This window comes from Oncorhynchus nerka, linkage group LG19, assembly GCF_034236695.1.
Source record: "Oncorhynchus nerka isolate Pitt River linkage group LG19, Oner_Uvic_2.0, whole genome shotgun sequence".
In the NCBI taxonomy this organism is placed as follows: Eukaryota; Metazoa; Chordata; class Actinopteri; order Salmoniformes; family Salmonidae; genus Oncorhynchus; species Oncorhynchus nerka.
The window spans coordinates 47,106,105-47,123,131 of record NC_088414.1 but is presented as its reverse complement, the minus strand read 5'-3'; the positions used below and the strand labels follow the sequence as shown (position 1 = coordinate 47,123,131).

Sequence of the window (17,027 nt, the reverse complement as noted above, 5' to 3'; positions counted from 1 at the left end):
AGGTAGGTGGGTACTGTCCTACCTTAACCCCCACAACATAGACCTGTAGGTAGGTGGGTACTGTCCTACCTTAACCCCCACAACATAGACCTGTAGGTAGGTGGGTACTGTCCTACCTTAACCCCCACAACATAGACCTGTAGGTAGGTGGGTACTGTTCTACCTTAACCCCCACAACATAGACCTGTAGGTAGGTGGGTACTGTCCTACCTTAACCCCACAACATAGACCTGTAGGTAGGTGGGTACTGTCCTACCTTAACCCCCACAACATAGACCTGTAGGTAGGTGGGTACTGTTCTACCTTAACCCCCACAACATAGACCTGTAGGTAGGTGGGTACTGTCCTACCTTAACCCCACAACATAGACCTGTAGGTAGGTGGGTACTGTCCTACCTTAACCCCCACAACATAGACCTGTAGGTAGGTGGGTACTGTCCTACCTTAACCCCCACAACATAGACCTGTAGGTAGGTGGGTACTGTCCTACCTTAACCCCCACAACATAGACCTGTAGGTAGGTGGGTACTGTTCTACCTTAACCCCCACAACATAGACCTGTAGGTAGGTGGGTACTGTCCTACCTTAACCCCCACAACATAGACCTGTAGGTAGGTGGGTACTGTCCTACCTTAACCCCCACAACATAGACCTGTAGGTAGGTGGGTACTGTCCTACCTTAACCCCCACAACATAGACCTGTAGGTAGGTGGGTACTGTCCTACCTTAACCCCACAACATAGACCTGTAGGTAGGTGGGTACTGTCCTACCTTAACCCCCACAACATAGACCTGTAGGTACCTGTCCTACCTTAACCCCCACAACATAGACCTGTAGGTAGGTGGGTACTGTCCTACCTTAACCCCCACAACATAGACCTGTAGGTAGGTGGGTACTGTCCTACCTTAACCCCCACAACATAGACCTGTAGGTAGGTGGGTACTGTCCTACCTTAACCCCCACAACATAGACCTGTAGGTAGGTGGGTACTGTCCTACCTTAACCCCCACAACATAGACCTGTAGGTAGGTGGGTACTGTCCTACCTTAACCCCCACAACATAGACCTGTAGGTAGGTGGGTACTGTCCTACCTTAACCCCCACAACATAGACCCACAGTGTCTGGTGGAAAGCAGACCACCAGGTTTTCCTAAAGCTTAGCTTACTTTTTATCTTGGAAAAACTCCCCAGTTCTTAACGATTACAAGCATACCGACCAAATGATGCAGCCACCACATAAGCTTGAAAATATGAAGAGTGGTCCTCGGTAATGTGTTGGATTTGCCCCAAATATCACACTTTTTATTCAGGACAAAAACTTAATTGCTATGCCACATTTGTTTGCAGTTTTACAAACAGGATGAGGCATGTTTTGGAATAGTTTTATTCCGTACAGGTTTCCTTCTCTTCACTCTGTCATGTAGGTTAGTATTGTGTAGTAACTACAATGTTGTTGGTCCATCCTCAGTTTTCTCCTATCACAGCCATTAAACTCTGTAACTGTTTTAAAGTCACCATTGGCCTCATGGTGAAATCCCTGAGCAGTTTCCTTCCTCTCCGGCAACTGAGTTAGGATGGATGCCTGTATCTTTATGGTGACTGGGTGTATTGATACACCATCCACAGAGTAATTAATAACTTCACTATGATCAAAGGGATATTCAATGTCTGAGAGGCGTTGGAACACCTCAGTTCTTTGTGGTTGAATCGGTTTGAAAAGCATCGTACGACTGATGTGTGGGGTACAGAAGAATCATGTGAAACACCACTATAGCACGCATAGTGAGTCCATGCAACTTATTATGTGACTTGAGCAAAGCTTTACTCCTGAACTTACTTAGGCTTCCAATAACAAAAAGGAGGTAGGACTCAAGACATATCAGCTTTTCATTTATTTGCAAAGTTTTAAAAAATAAAAAATTCCACTTTGAGACTTTGTTTGATTGGTCAAAAGGAAAGACGACTCTCAGCCGACCAAGGTTTGTTTTAGTCGGGGACAGCCCTAACACACACACACACACACCTCCCCGGTGACAGAAAGAGGAGACGTGTGCTGACAACAGCTGGCTAATGACTAACACCCACTGCAGTCTTCCGCTCCCATCCCGCCGTCTCCCAGCATCCTGTCTCTGGGCTGCTGACATTAGTGACTTAACAAGCCCTGAGTACCTGCACACACACACACACCTCAGACAGTAGAGATCTCTGCGTCGCTCCTCAAACCTTCCCACGCAATTAACTAACTTCCACACCTCCGAATTGTACTGGGACAGGGTGACAGTCCACACAGACGTGTGGGGTGTGTGTGTGTGTGTGTGTATATAGGCCTGGGTGACAGTCTCACACCCACAGCAGAGGAATACTCTCTCTCTCTCAAATGGCTCGGGAGTGCACACAGACAAAACCTCCAAAAGCTGACCAGTCTAGAGAGGATAGAGGGTAGACTAGCTGACCAGTCTAGAGAGGATAGAGGGTAGACTAGCTGACCAGTCTAGAGAGGGTAGAGGGAAGACTAGCTGACCAGTCTAGAGAGGATAGAGGGTAGACTAGCTGACCAGTCTAGAGAGGATAGAGGGAAGACTAGCTGACCAGTCTAGAGAGGATAGACCAGCTGACCAGTCTAGAGAGGGTAGAGGGAAGACTAGCTGACCAGTCTAGAGAGGGTAGAGGGAAGACTAGCTGACCAGTCTAGAGAGGGTAGAGGGAAGACTAGCTGACCAGTCTAGAGAGGGTAGAGGGAAGACTAGCCGACCAGTCTAGAGAGGATAGAGGGAAGACTAGCTGACCAGTCTAGAAAGGGTAGAGGGAAGACCAGCTGACCAGTCTAAAGAGGGTAGAGGGAAGACCAGCTGACCAGTCTAGAGAGGGTAGAGGGAAGACTAGCTGACCAGTCTAGAGAGGGTAGAGGGTAGACTAGCTGACCAGTCTAGAGAGGGTAGAGGGAAGACTAGCTGACCAGTCTAGAGAGGGTAGAGGGAAGACTAGCTGACCAGTCTAGAGAGGGTAGAGGGAAGACTAGCTGACCAGTCTAGAGAGGGTAGAGGGAAGACTAGCTGACCAGTCTAGAGAGGGTAGAGGGAAGACTAGCTGACCAGTCTAGAGAGGGTAGAGGGAAGACTAGCTGACCAGTCTAGAGAGGATAGAGGGAAGACCGGCTGACCAGTCTAGAGATGATAGAGGGAAGACCAGCTGACCAGTCTAGAGAGGATAGACCAGCTGACCAGTCTAGAGGGTAGAGGGAAGACCAGCTGACCAGTCTAGAGAGGATAGAGGGAAGACCAGCTGACCAGTCTAGAGAGGATAGAGGGAAGACCAGCTGACCAGTCTAGAGAGGATAGAGGGAAGACCAGCTTCTCAAATTTTGTGCACAAATTTTTTTACGTCGCTATTTAGGCAGCATTTCTTCTTTGCCAATATAATCCATCCACCTGAAAGGTGTGGCATATCAAGAATCTGATTAAACAGAGGTATTATTAAACAGGTGCACCTTGTGCTGGGGACAATAAAAGGCCACTGCAAAACATGCAGTTTTGTCACAGCACAATGCCACAATTGAAGGAGGGTGCAATTGGCATTCTGACTGCAGGTATGTATCGTCAGAGAGGGGAGGGGGGCAATACTTTTGTGGGGACAAACTCATTCTGACTGCAGGTATGTCCTCCAATGTGATTTTAGAGAATTCCGCAGTACGTCCAACCAGCTACACAACTTCAGACCATGTGTAACCACGCCAGCCCAGGACCTCCACATCCGGCTTCTTCACCTGCGGGATCGTCAGAGAGGGGGGGAGGGGCAATACTTTTGTGGGGACAAACTCATTCTGACTGTTACGGGCCTGGCTCCCAAGTGGGTGGGCCTGTCTCCCAAGTGGGTGGGCCTGTCTCCCAAGTGGGTGGGCCTGTCTCCCAAGTGGGTGGGCCTGTCTCCCAAGTGGGTGGGCCTATGCCCTCCCAAGCCCACCCATGATTGCAACCCTGCCCAATCATGTGAAATTCATAGATTAAGGCCTAATGAATTCATTTCAATTGACTAATGTCCTTATACAAACTGTAACTCAGTAAAATCGTTGAAATTGTTCCATCTCACACACACACGGACATACGCTTTCAATCTCTAGTCCACAGAGATGATGAATGAAACAGCAGAGATGTTTAACTGGTAACACGCACCCCTCCAAAAATTATTTTTTTTTTTTTTTTAACTTTTAGCGGCCTTTTAAGCATTCTAGTACAGTTAAATAGTTATCACACACACACACAGCGATCTAAGGCACTGCATCTCAGTGCAAGAGGCGTCACTACAGTCCCTGGTTTGAATCCAGGCTGTATCACATCCAGCCGTGATTGGGAGTCCCGTAGGGTGGCGCAGCGTCATCCGGGTTTGGCCGGGGTAGGCCGTCATTGTAAATAAGAATGTGTTCTTAACAGACTTGCCTAATTTAAATAATAGTTACACACAAACACCACACTGACCAAAAAGTTATTTTGTTGGCATTTACGTATTTGTCCCAATTACCAGTAAAACACAATCACAACCTATTTCTTTCACTTACTTGCTGTGCTGTTTCGCCGTTCATTTGTTAAGTTGTTTTATTCTCAACCAGGATTTCTATGGAACGTCGTTTGGGACATTGTGTGTCAAAAAGATATATACTATTTAACACTATTTGACGTGTCAATTAAGCTCGTTGACCAATCAGGACCTGAATATGACTGCACGTCACATGATAATTAAACATGGTCATACATTTTTTTTTTTTTTTTTTACAGAGTTATTACACAATAACTACACACATCACTCGTATTTCAAATGTCACAACAGTTCATCGATACGTACGCTATGATGCTGGTAAAGTTGTCTCGCGCACCTACAGTGCTGCTCATTAAAAAAAAAAGCTAGCTAGCTCATGGATGCAAACTATGTTCTTCCCCCAAAGAACATAGCAAAACGACAATCTGTTTCAGTTAGCTAGTTAACTATATAGCTAGGTGTCATCATCTAAAATAACACTCGTTTATAAAACAGTTCTCATTTGATTAATGGTGGTCGGATCCATCTATGTGAAGCTAGCCACAATAAGGATTAGCCACAACAGTGGAAATTGCGGTTAGTCTTCAAAATAAAAGTATGGCATATTTCTACTATTTGTAGTTATTTGCATCACTGTCAATCCGGCTGCTTATAACCTTAGCTTTGGGCAACAGGGTTAAGTAGCTGGATAGCCATTTATTTTCATGAACTGAAGTTCAATTTCACTAGGCAAACAACAAGTGGCTGCCTAGCTAATACTTACAAGGATTCCTAAATCATTGCTAAGAATAATGAAAATGACTGCAGTTTCTACTGGTCATTGTTCTCAGGCTGGTTGTACTGGTCATTGTTCTCAGGCTGGTTGTACTGGTCATTGTTCTCAGGCTGGTTGTGTTGGTGTTAGCTAGGTACCGAGCTAAATCAGTTTCTACTGGTCATTGTGATCAGGCTGGTTGTGTTGGTGTTAGCTAGGTACCAAGCTAAATCAGTTTCTACTGGTCATTGTTTTCAGGCTGGTTGTGTTTGGCTAGGTGCTAAATCAGTTTCTACTGGTCATTGTACCAAGCTAAAATCTGGTCATTGTTTCTACTGGTCATTGTTTTCTGGTCAGGCTGGTTGTGTTGGTGTTAGGCTGGCTAGTGTACTGAGCTAAATCAGTTTCTACTGGTCATTGTGATCAGGCTGGTTGTGTTGGTGTTAGCTAGGTACCAAGCTAAATCAGTTTCTACTGGTCATTGTGATCAGGCTGGTTGTGTTGGTGTTAGCTAGGTACCGAGCTAAATCAGTTTCTACTGGTCATTGTGTTCAGGCTGGTTGTGTTGGTGTTAGCTAGGTACCAAGCTAAATCAGTTTCTACTGGTCATTGTGATCAGGCTGGTTGTGTTGGTGTTAGCTAGATACCGAGCTAAATCAGTTTCTACTGGTCATTGTGTTCAGGCTGGTTGTGTTGGTGTTAGCTAGATACCAAGCTAAATCAGTTTCTACTGGTCATTGTTTTCAGGCTGGTTGTGTTGGTGTGAGCTAGGTACCAAGCTAAATCCGTTTCTACTGGTCATTGTTCTCAGGCTGGTTGTGTTGGTGTTAGCTAGGTACCGAGCTAAATCAGTTTCTACTGGTCATTGTGTTCAGGCTGGTTGTGTTGGTGTTAGCTAGGTACCAAGCTAAATCAGTTTCTACTAGTCATTTTTCTCAGGCTGGTTGTGTTGGTATTAGCTAGGTAGCGAGCTAAATCAGTTTCTACTGGTCATCGTTTTCAGGCTGGTTGTGTTGGTGTTAGCTAGGTACCAAGCTAAATCAGTTTCTACTGGTCATTGTGTTCAGGCTGGTTGTGTTGGTGTTAGCTAGGTACCAAGCTAAATCAGTTTCTACTGGTCATTGTGTTCAGGCTGGTTGTGTTGGTGTTAGCTAGGTACCAAGCTAAATCAGTTTCTACTGGTCATTGTGTTCAGGCTGGTTGTGTTGGTGTTAGCTAGGTACCAAGCTAAATCAGTTTCTACTGGTCATTGTGTTCAGGCTGGTTGTGTTGGTGTTAGCTAGGTACCAAGCTAAATCAGTTTCTACTGGTCATTGTGTTCAGGCTGGTTGTGTTGGTGTTAGCTAGGTACCGAGCTAAATCAGTTTCTACTGGTCATTGTGTTCAGGCTGGTTGTGTTGGTGTTAGCTAGGTACCGAGCTAAATCAGTTTCTACTGGTCATTGTTTTCAGGCTGGTTGTGTTGGTGTTAGCTAGGTACCGAGCTAAATTTTGTTGAAGTTGAGGTCGAACAAATGATGCTTTATTACCAACGCGGTATTGTAAACACATCGTTCGTGGCCGGTGTTCGCAGACTTTTTTGAACAGCTTTGACAGTGCTGCTGTATCTTTTTTTGGACACGCAACGACCCAAACGGCGTTCCGTAGTATGCATGTCGTGAAGCTAATAGCAGTGCCGCTATTACTGTGTAACTCCGGGTAGGGCAACATCTGAAAAATAGCACACTTGGTAGTGTGTACCGGTACTCGACCAGGCGGCGAAAGTCAACATCACCCGTGACAAGAGAAACGGTTGATTTTCAAGGGCAATGAAATCCATTATCTTGGCGTTAATGGATTTCGCCTTTTGAGTCGTCTCGCTGAACTGTTCTTACTCTTTTCAAATGACTGCTGGACTTGTTGGCTCTTCGATCCACACAGCAGACATTGTGGGCGAGGTTAGGAACGCTGTGTTGCACGTGTAGCGCAAAAATGTACGTGACGTCACCTACGTTATATTAGGTATGCATGTCAGCTTTGACATCGGTTTTTCACATCTGCGTTAAACTAGACATCGGCCGATACCGATATGTTCACCGATATATATTGTGCATTCCTAATTATGATCACATATTATATCCCATTAACAAGAATGAATGGCGACATGGCTAGGGTATGAGGGGCGAGACACGGTCAGCCCCCAGGACCTTATAGGGAATAGGGTGCCATAGGGCTCTGGTCTAATGTAGTGCACTATATAGTGAATAGGGTACCATAGAGCTCTGGTCTAAAGTAGTGCACTATATAGGGGATCGGGTGCCATAGGGCTCTGGTCTAAAAGGACTAGGGTGCCATTTGGAAGGCAGATATGATCATCATGTCTTGACATTACTCTGACCCCAATCACACTAAACATTAACATGAATCACACATGCTAACATGATCTAACTGAGCCACAAGGGAGGAGATGATTTTATGAATTGTTACAGCTTGGGGTAGTTAGCACTAGTTAAAGTTTTAACTCACTCAAATAATGTCTATTATATTGACAAGAAAGTCGATTGAACGCACTAACAACAACAACAACAAGAGACAGGCGGGACCATTCTAGCCAATAAGAGGGCAGATTTAGTGATAGGTCTGATCTTTACAACTGTGCTGTGACAGCCTCCGTGACTCTGCTATCTCCATTTTAAAGTGGTCCATTTTCTTCTTCATTGGCTGATGGCTCCCAACTCATAGGAATCCCCACCCAGTTGACTACTTTAAAAAACGGTGGAAGCCCTCAATGGCAATGTCCATTAAAACGGGTTATATCCATGAGGAGTCCTCTATCGCTATGGCGACAAGCACAATTCTAATCTGGATGTCATAAGGTGAATGCACCAATTTGTAAGTCGCTCTGGATAAGAGCGTCTGCTAAATGACTTAAATGTAAATGTAAATGAAAATGTAATATAAAAATAGTTTGTTTTACAAGTTTCTGAAATGCCAGTGAATTCCTAACAACTTAACCATTATAACCAACTCATATTTCATCAAATAAACCTACATTAGAAATGCAATCGTTTGTTGACCAAAAGTCGACATTCATTAACCCTCGATACAAAAATTCTTAAAATCGTAGTCTTATTTTTCCTGGGCAGATTTTTTTTGGGCTGAGTAAAACCTCTCGTTTCGCCTCCTCCTCTCTGACTTACTGCAATAACTAGTCACCCCCCCCCCCCCCCTCAATGTCAAATGTAGCTGAAAGTTGTTACATTGCACTGAACGTTACAACAGGGCCTTGACTACATTCTGGTATTGATGAGATAGAATATAGTAACCTAAATACATAGGACTGTTGTAGAGACTGGCCTGCCAGCTCTAATAAAAAGTAGCCTATCCTGCCATTTCAGAAAGTGCGTCGCAAAATTGCAAGCTAGGCCTAAGTGGCCTGCGTTGGTTTAAAATCTACATCGTGCAGTGAACAACGTTGTTACCCTACCTGCGACATAAGTCTTCTTGGTAGGGCACTAAGTAGGGATCCTCCCGGAGAAATTCGCTTAGATCTGGCAGCTCGGTAAATTCATCGCGTTCTGAATGGTCCGCCATCTTATGTTCCGTGATTCTAGAAGCAGACGAACTATAGTTTTATAACGCCGACATATACTGAAACTGGTAACTGTTAAAGTTAAGATTCATGAACTGCAAGCAGAGTTGCTTTATACTGTCTTCTAAAAAGTTTTCGGACACACGTGTGGAGGGGGCGGGGTGTCCGACAACGCACAGATACTTGTTTTAGTCCCTCCCATGCGGAGCCAGACCAAAAACATATACATATATATATATATATATATATATATATATATATACAGAGACATATATATATAGACATATACAGAGATATATACAGAGACATATATATAGACATATACAGAGACATAGATATATACATAGATATATACATATACATAGATATATACATAGATATATACATATACATATACATAGATATATACATATACATAGACATAGATATATACAGAGATATATACAGAGACATATATATAGACATATACAGAGACATAGATATATACATAGATATATACATATACATAGATATATACATATACATAGATATATACATATACATAGACATAGATATATACATAGACATATACATATACATAGATATATACATATACAGAGATATATACATATACAGAGATATATACATATACATATACATAGATATATACATATACAGAGATATATACATATACAGAGATATATACAGAGACATACATATATACATATACATAGATATATACAGAGACATAGATATATACGTAGATATATACATATATATAGATATATACATAGATATATACATAGATATATACATATACAAAGATATATACAGAGACATAGATATATACATAGATATATACATATACATAGATATATACATAGATATATACATATACATAGATATATACATAGATATATACATAGATATATACATATACAGAGATATATACATAGATATATACATATACAGAGATATATACATATACATAGATATATACATATACATAGATATATACATAGATATATACATATACATAGATATATACATAGATATATACATAGATATATACATATACAGAGATATATACATAGATATATACATATACAGAGATATATACATAGATATATACGTAGATATAGATATAGATATATACATAGATATATACATATACAGAGATATATACATAGATATATACATAGATATATACGTAGATATAGATATAGATATATACATAGATATATACAGAAATATATACATATACAGAGATATATACAGAGACATAGATATATACATATACATAGATATATACATAGATATATACATATACATAGATATATACATAGATATATACATAGATATATACATATACATAGATATATACATATACAGAGGTATATACATATACATAGACATATACATATACATAGATATATACATATACAGAGATATATACATATATATATACATAGATATATACATATACATAGATATATACATATACATAGATATATACATATACATATACATATACATATATATATACAGAGATATATACATATACAGAGACATAGATATATACATATACATAGATATATACATATACATAGATATATACATATACATAGATATATACATAGATATATACATATACATAGATATATACATATACATAGATATATACATATACATAGATATATACATATACATAGATATATACATAGACATAGATATATACATAGATATATACATAGATATATACATATACATAGATATATACATAGACATATACATAGACATAGATATATACATATACATAGATATATACAGAGACATAGATATATACGTAGATATAGATATATACATAGATATATACATAGATATATACATATACAGAGATATATACAGAGACATAGATATATACATAGATATATACATATACATATACATAGATATATACATAGATATATACATATACATAGATATATACATAGATATATACATATACATATACATAGATATATACATATACATAGATATATACATAGATATATACATATACAGAGATATATACATAGATATATACATATACAGAGATATATACATAGATATATACGTAGATATAGATATAGATATATACATAGATATATACATATACAGAGATATATACATAGATATAGATATATACGTAGATATAGATATAGATATATACATAGATATATACAGAAATATATACATATACAGAGATATATATAGAGACATAGATATATACATATACATAGATATATACATAGATATATACATATACATAGATATATACATATACATAGATATATACATAGACATATACATAGACATATACATAGATATATACATAGATATATACATATACATAGATATATACATATACATAGATATATACATAGATATATACATAGATATATACATAGACATATACATATACATAGATATATACATAGACATATACATAGATATATACATATACAGAGATATATACATAGATATATACATAGATATATACATATACATAGATATATACATAGATATATACATATACATAGATATATACATAGATATATACATATACATAGATATATACATAGATATATACATAGATATATACATATACAGAGATATATACATAGATATATACATAGATATATACATAGACATATACATAGATATATACATAGATATATACATATACATAGATATATACATAGACATATACATAGATATATACATAGATATATACATATACATAGACATATACATAGATATATACATAGACATATACATAGATATATACATAGATATATACATAGATATATACATAGATATATACATATACATATACATAGATATATACATATACATATACATAGATATATATACATATACATAGATATATATACATATACATAGATATATATACATATACATAGATATATATACATATACATAGATATATACATATACAGAGATATATACATATACAGAGATATATACATAGACATAGATATATACATATACATATACATAGATATATACATAGATATATACATAGATATATACATAGATATATACATATACATAGATATATACATAGATATATACATATACATATACATAGATATATACATAGATATATACATATACATAGATATATACATATACATATACATAGATATATACATATACATAGATATATACATAGATATATACATAGATATATACACATAGATATATACATAGATATATACATAGATATATACATATACATAGATATATACATATACATAGATATATACATAGATATATACATATACATAGATATATACATAGACATATACATAGATATATACATAGATATATACATATACATAGATATAATAGATATATACATAGATATATACATATACATAGATATATACATATACATAGATATATACATACATATATACATATACATAGATATATACATATACATAGATATATACATAGATATATACATATACATAGATATATACATAGATATATACATATACATAGATATATACATAGATATATACATAGATATATACATATGCATCGCTTAATCCAAAATACAGCAGGTCACAGAAGTGCACAATCCACAATTTGTTGGCCTTTACATCTCTCTTCCACATCTGCGGTGTAGCCTTTATTGATAGAAATGACACCATTTATTGCTAGCAGCCTAAGTGCTGGCGGTCTGGCTGGGCTACTTTCAAAATAAGCTGCTGCATTGTCTCTCTATTCTGCATAACAAATGTACCTATATTTTCCAATGTGTCAATGGATGTTTTTCCAATGTTATATGTCAACATGCAATACTTGAATATATATACTTGAATATATATACTTGAATATATATACTTGAATATATATATATATATATATTATATATGACAGCATGTGCTATATATATATATATATTATATATGACAGCATGTGCTATATATATATATATATTATATATGACAGCATGTGCTATATATATATATTTTTTTACACATTATTTTAGGCTATTCAATTTTGTTCTATTGAGTTACTTGTCTTTATTTTTTTAAATATATTTTTATATCCCCACTTTTCTTTCCTTCCTCTGGTCTTCGCTAAAGGCCTGTGACAGAAGGTGTCCGATAAAGACCGGTGAACTCCGTATTACTGTTTTTATTTCATTACAAACGTCTGTTTTACCCGTTTATTCTGCCTTTAGGCACCCCTCCCCCCCGGGTTCCCGACTCCTGGCACAACCCATTACCGGCGTGACCTGTGACCTGTGCACCGTTGCTACCTCCAGAGTCCTCCGCTCTGCTGGCACTAATAAAGTAGATCAAGGAAAAGACACTTGTATTCTGCTCCACCGGGAGCTCTAGAGGGGAAATAGAATGAATAATGAAAACAGGTTATTTTATATTTTTGCCTCCTCACTTCAAAGTAGCCTAAAGCCCTACAGTACTGCATCCACTCTCCGTATAGGCCTACAGTACTGCATCCACTCTCCGTATAGGCCTACAGTACTGCATCCACTCTCCGTATAGGCCTACAGTACTGCATCCACTCTCCGTATAGGCCTACAGTACTGCATCCACTCTCCGTATAGCCCTACAGTACTGCATCCACTCTCCGTATAGGCCTACAGTACTGCATCCACTCTCCGTATAGCCCTACAGTACTGCATCCACTCTCCGTATAGCCCTACAGTACTGCATCCACTCTCCGTATAGCCCTACAGTACTGCATCCACTCTCCGTATAGGCCTACAGTACTGCATCCACTCTCCGTATAGGCCTACAGTACTGCATCCACTCTCCGTATAGGCCTACAGTACTGCATCCACTCTCCGTATAGGCCTACAGTACTGCATCCACTCTCCGTATAGGCCTACAGTACTGCATCCACTCTCCGTATAGGCCTACTGGAAGAATCAAGCACTGTCAAGGACAGAGGCGTTTCTTCCCAGTATACCTAGAAGACAATCAATCTAATTTAATTTATAGAGACATTTTTTACATCAGCCGATGTCACAAAGTATAAAGAATAAAATATAAAGAATAATAAATAAATAAATAATAATAATAAAGAATATAAAGAAACCCAGCTTAAAACCTCCAAACAGCCTTAGCACGGTGGCTAGGGAAGAATTCACTAGATAAACAGGAACCTAGGAAGAAACCTAGAGAGGAACCAGGCTCTGAGGGGGTGGCCAGTCCTCTTCTGGCTGTGCCGGGTGGAGATTATAAACCTAGGAAGAAACCTAGAGAGGAACCATGCTCTGAGGGGGTGGCCAGTCCTCTTCTGGCTGTGCCGGGTGGAGATTATAAACCTAGGAAGAAACCTAGAGAGGAACCATGCTCTGAGGGGGTGGCCAGTCCTCTTCTGGCTGTGCCGGGTGGAGATTATAAACCTAGCAAGAAACCTAGAGAGGAACCAGGCTCTGAGGGGGTGGCCAGTCTTCTTCTGGCTGTGCCGGGTGGAGATTATAAACCTAGCAAGAAACCTAGAGAGGAACCAGGCTCTGAGGGGGTGGCCAGTCCTCTTCTGGCTGTGCCGGGTGGAGATTATAAACCTAGGAAGAAACCTAGAGAGGAATTAGGCTCTGAGGGGGTGGCCAGTCCTCTTCTGGCTGTGCCGGGTGGAGATTATAAACCTAGCAAGAAACCTAGAGAGGAACCAGGCTCTGAGGGGGTGGCCAGTCCTCTTCTGGCTGTGCCGGGTGGAGATTATAAACCTAGGAAGAAACCTAGAGAGGAATCAGGCTCTGAGGGGGTGGCCAGTCCTCTTCTGGCTGTGCCGGGTGGAGATTATAAACCTAGGAAGAAACCTAGAGAGGAACCAGGCTCTGAGGGGGTGGCCAGTCCTCTTCTGGCTGTGCCGGGTGGAGATTATAAACCTAGGAAGAAACCTAGAGAGGAATCAGGCTCTGAGGGGGTGGCCAGTCCTCTTCTGGCTGTGCCGGGTGGAGATTATAAACCTAGGAAGAAACCTAGAGAGGAACCAGGCTCTGAGGGGTGGCCAGTCCTCTTCTGGCTGTGCCGGGTGGAGATTATAAACCTAGGAAGAAACCTAGAGAGGAATCAGGCTCTGAGGGGGTGGCCAGTCCTCTTCTGGCTGTGCCGGGTGGAGATTATAAACCTAGGAAGAAACCTAGAGAGGAACCAGGCTCTGAGGGGTGGCCAGTCCTCTTCTGGCTGTGCCGGGTGGAGATTATAAACCTAGGAAGAAACCTAGAGAGGAATCAGGCTCTGAGGGGGTGGCCAGTCCTCTTCTGGCTGTGCCGGGTGGAGATTATAAACCTAGCAAGAAACCTAGAGAGGAACCAGGCTCTGAGGGGTGGCCAGTCCTCTTCTGGCTGTGCCGGGTGGAGATTATAAACCTAGGAAGAAACCTAGAGAGGAATCAGGCTCTGAGGGGGTGGCCAGTCCTCTTCTGGCTGTGCCGGGTGGAGATTATAAACCTAGGAAGAAACCTAGAGAGGAACCAGGCTCTGAGGGGGTGGCCAGTCCTCTTCTGGCTGTGCCGGGTGGAGATTATAAACCTAGGAAGAAACCTAGAGAGGAATCAGGCTCTGAGGGGGTGGCCAGTCCTCTTCTGGCTGTGCCGGGTGGAGATTATAAACCTAGGAAGAAACCTAGAGAGGAACCAGGCTCTGAGGGGGTGGCCAGTCCTCTTCTGGCTGTGCCGGGTGGAGATTATAAACCTAGGAAGAAACCTAGAGAGGAATCAGGCTCTGAGGGGGTGGCCAGTCCTCTTCTGGCTGTGCCGGGTGGAGATTATAAACCTAGGAAGAAACCTAGAGAGGAACCAGGCTCTGAGGGGGTGGCCAGTCCTCTTCTGGCTGTGCCGGGTGGAGATTATAACAGAACATGGGGCCAAGATGTTCAAACGTTCATAGATGACCAGCAGGGTCGAATAATAATAATTTACAGTGGTTGTCGAGGGTGCAGCAAATGTGCTTCCATTTTCAGAATTGAACCATCATAGATGGATCATGGACTGGAGCTCCTTGTTACTATGGTGATGACAGTTTGTTTTATGGATGTTTTTTTTTTTTTTTTTGTGATGTGAAAAATTGAATAGAAATGTAATCACACAATAAAATAAAAAAAATAATGAAATGATCCGAGTAAAGAGATGACTGCTATTAGAAGAAGTGAAGAGCCTACTGTTATATCATTTGTTATTCATTTCTGAGAGTGAAAGGGAGTTTGAGACGACGATAGTAAAAACCTCACAGTTTTCTGCCCCAAGGTGAAAGCTTTTATTTTAGTTGAAGTTATGTTTTATAACCCTGAGCTCTGAGGCATTCGTGTAAAACCACTAAGCAGTTTACTTTCGAAGCAGTGTGCCGATGCCTGTAAATCGCTTTTATCAAAAGGACGTGATCAACGACGGCCAAAAGCTTCGCTTCGTTTTAGTTGGCAAACTGTAAATAGACTGGCGTAAAATACTTATAATATAATAATATAATATTATAATATTTACACAAATAATAAACAGAATGAAGAGCCACATAAATCCTGACAGTAATTAGCATTGTCAGCACCAGTAAATAAATAAATAACCTATAGAGTACCACAGAATGAGTCATAATACCCATAAAACCTATCGGTCAAAAATGGGAAATGATTCTAATCATTTTTTCCACCATTTCATTTTTCCTATAATGGATTTTTAGAAACACTTAAAATGGCCTGTGTTTCCTGTAAGCGTGACGTTTTAATAACCGTGTCCATCTCTCTAGGACAGGGCCTCCCGAGTGGCACAGCGGTCTAAGGCACTGCATCGCAGCGCTAGAGGCATCACTACAGATCTGGGTTTGATCCCAGGCTGTATCCCGGCCGGCCGCAACCCGCGAGACCCATGAGGCGGCGTAACAATTGACCCAGTGTCGTCCGGGTTAGGGGATGGTTTGGCCCAGCGTCGTCCGGGTTAGGGGAGGGTTTGGCCCAGCGTCGTCCGGGTTAGGGGAGGGTTTGGCCCAGCGTCGTCCGGGTTAGGGGAGGGTTTGGCCCAGCGTCGTCCGGGTTAGGGGAGGGTTTGGCCCAGCGTCGTCCGGGTTAGGGGAGGGTTTGGCCCAGCGTCGTCCGGGTTAGGGGAGGGTTTGGCCCAGCGTCGTCCGGGTTAGGGGAGGGTTTGGCCCAGCGT

The 17,027-nt window shown here is 40.3% G+C and overlaps 1 protein-coding gene across 1 annotated transcript in view; it reads right to left on the bottom strand.

The window, feature by feature from the left end:
* gbe1a (glucan (1,4-alpha-), branching enzyme 1a) overlaps positions 1-9,015 on the bottom strand; it is a 183,974-nt gene extending 174,959 nt beyond the window's left edge. Inside the window, exon 1 of the mRNA XM_065004992.1 lies at positions 8,751-9,015. Within this exon, the coding sequence (XP_064861064.1) occupies positions 8,751-8,857 (107 nt within the window). The 5' untranslated portion in view covers positions 8,858-9,015. The remainder of the gene's footprint in view (positions 1-8,750) is intronic.
* Between the last annotated feature and the right edge of the window lie 8,012 nt (positions 9,016-17,027).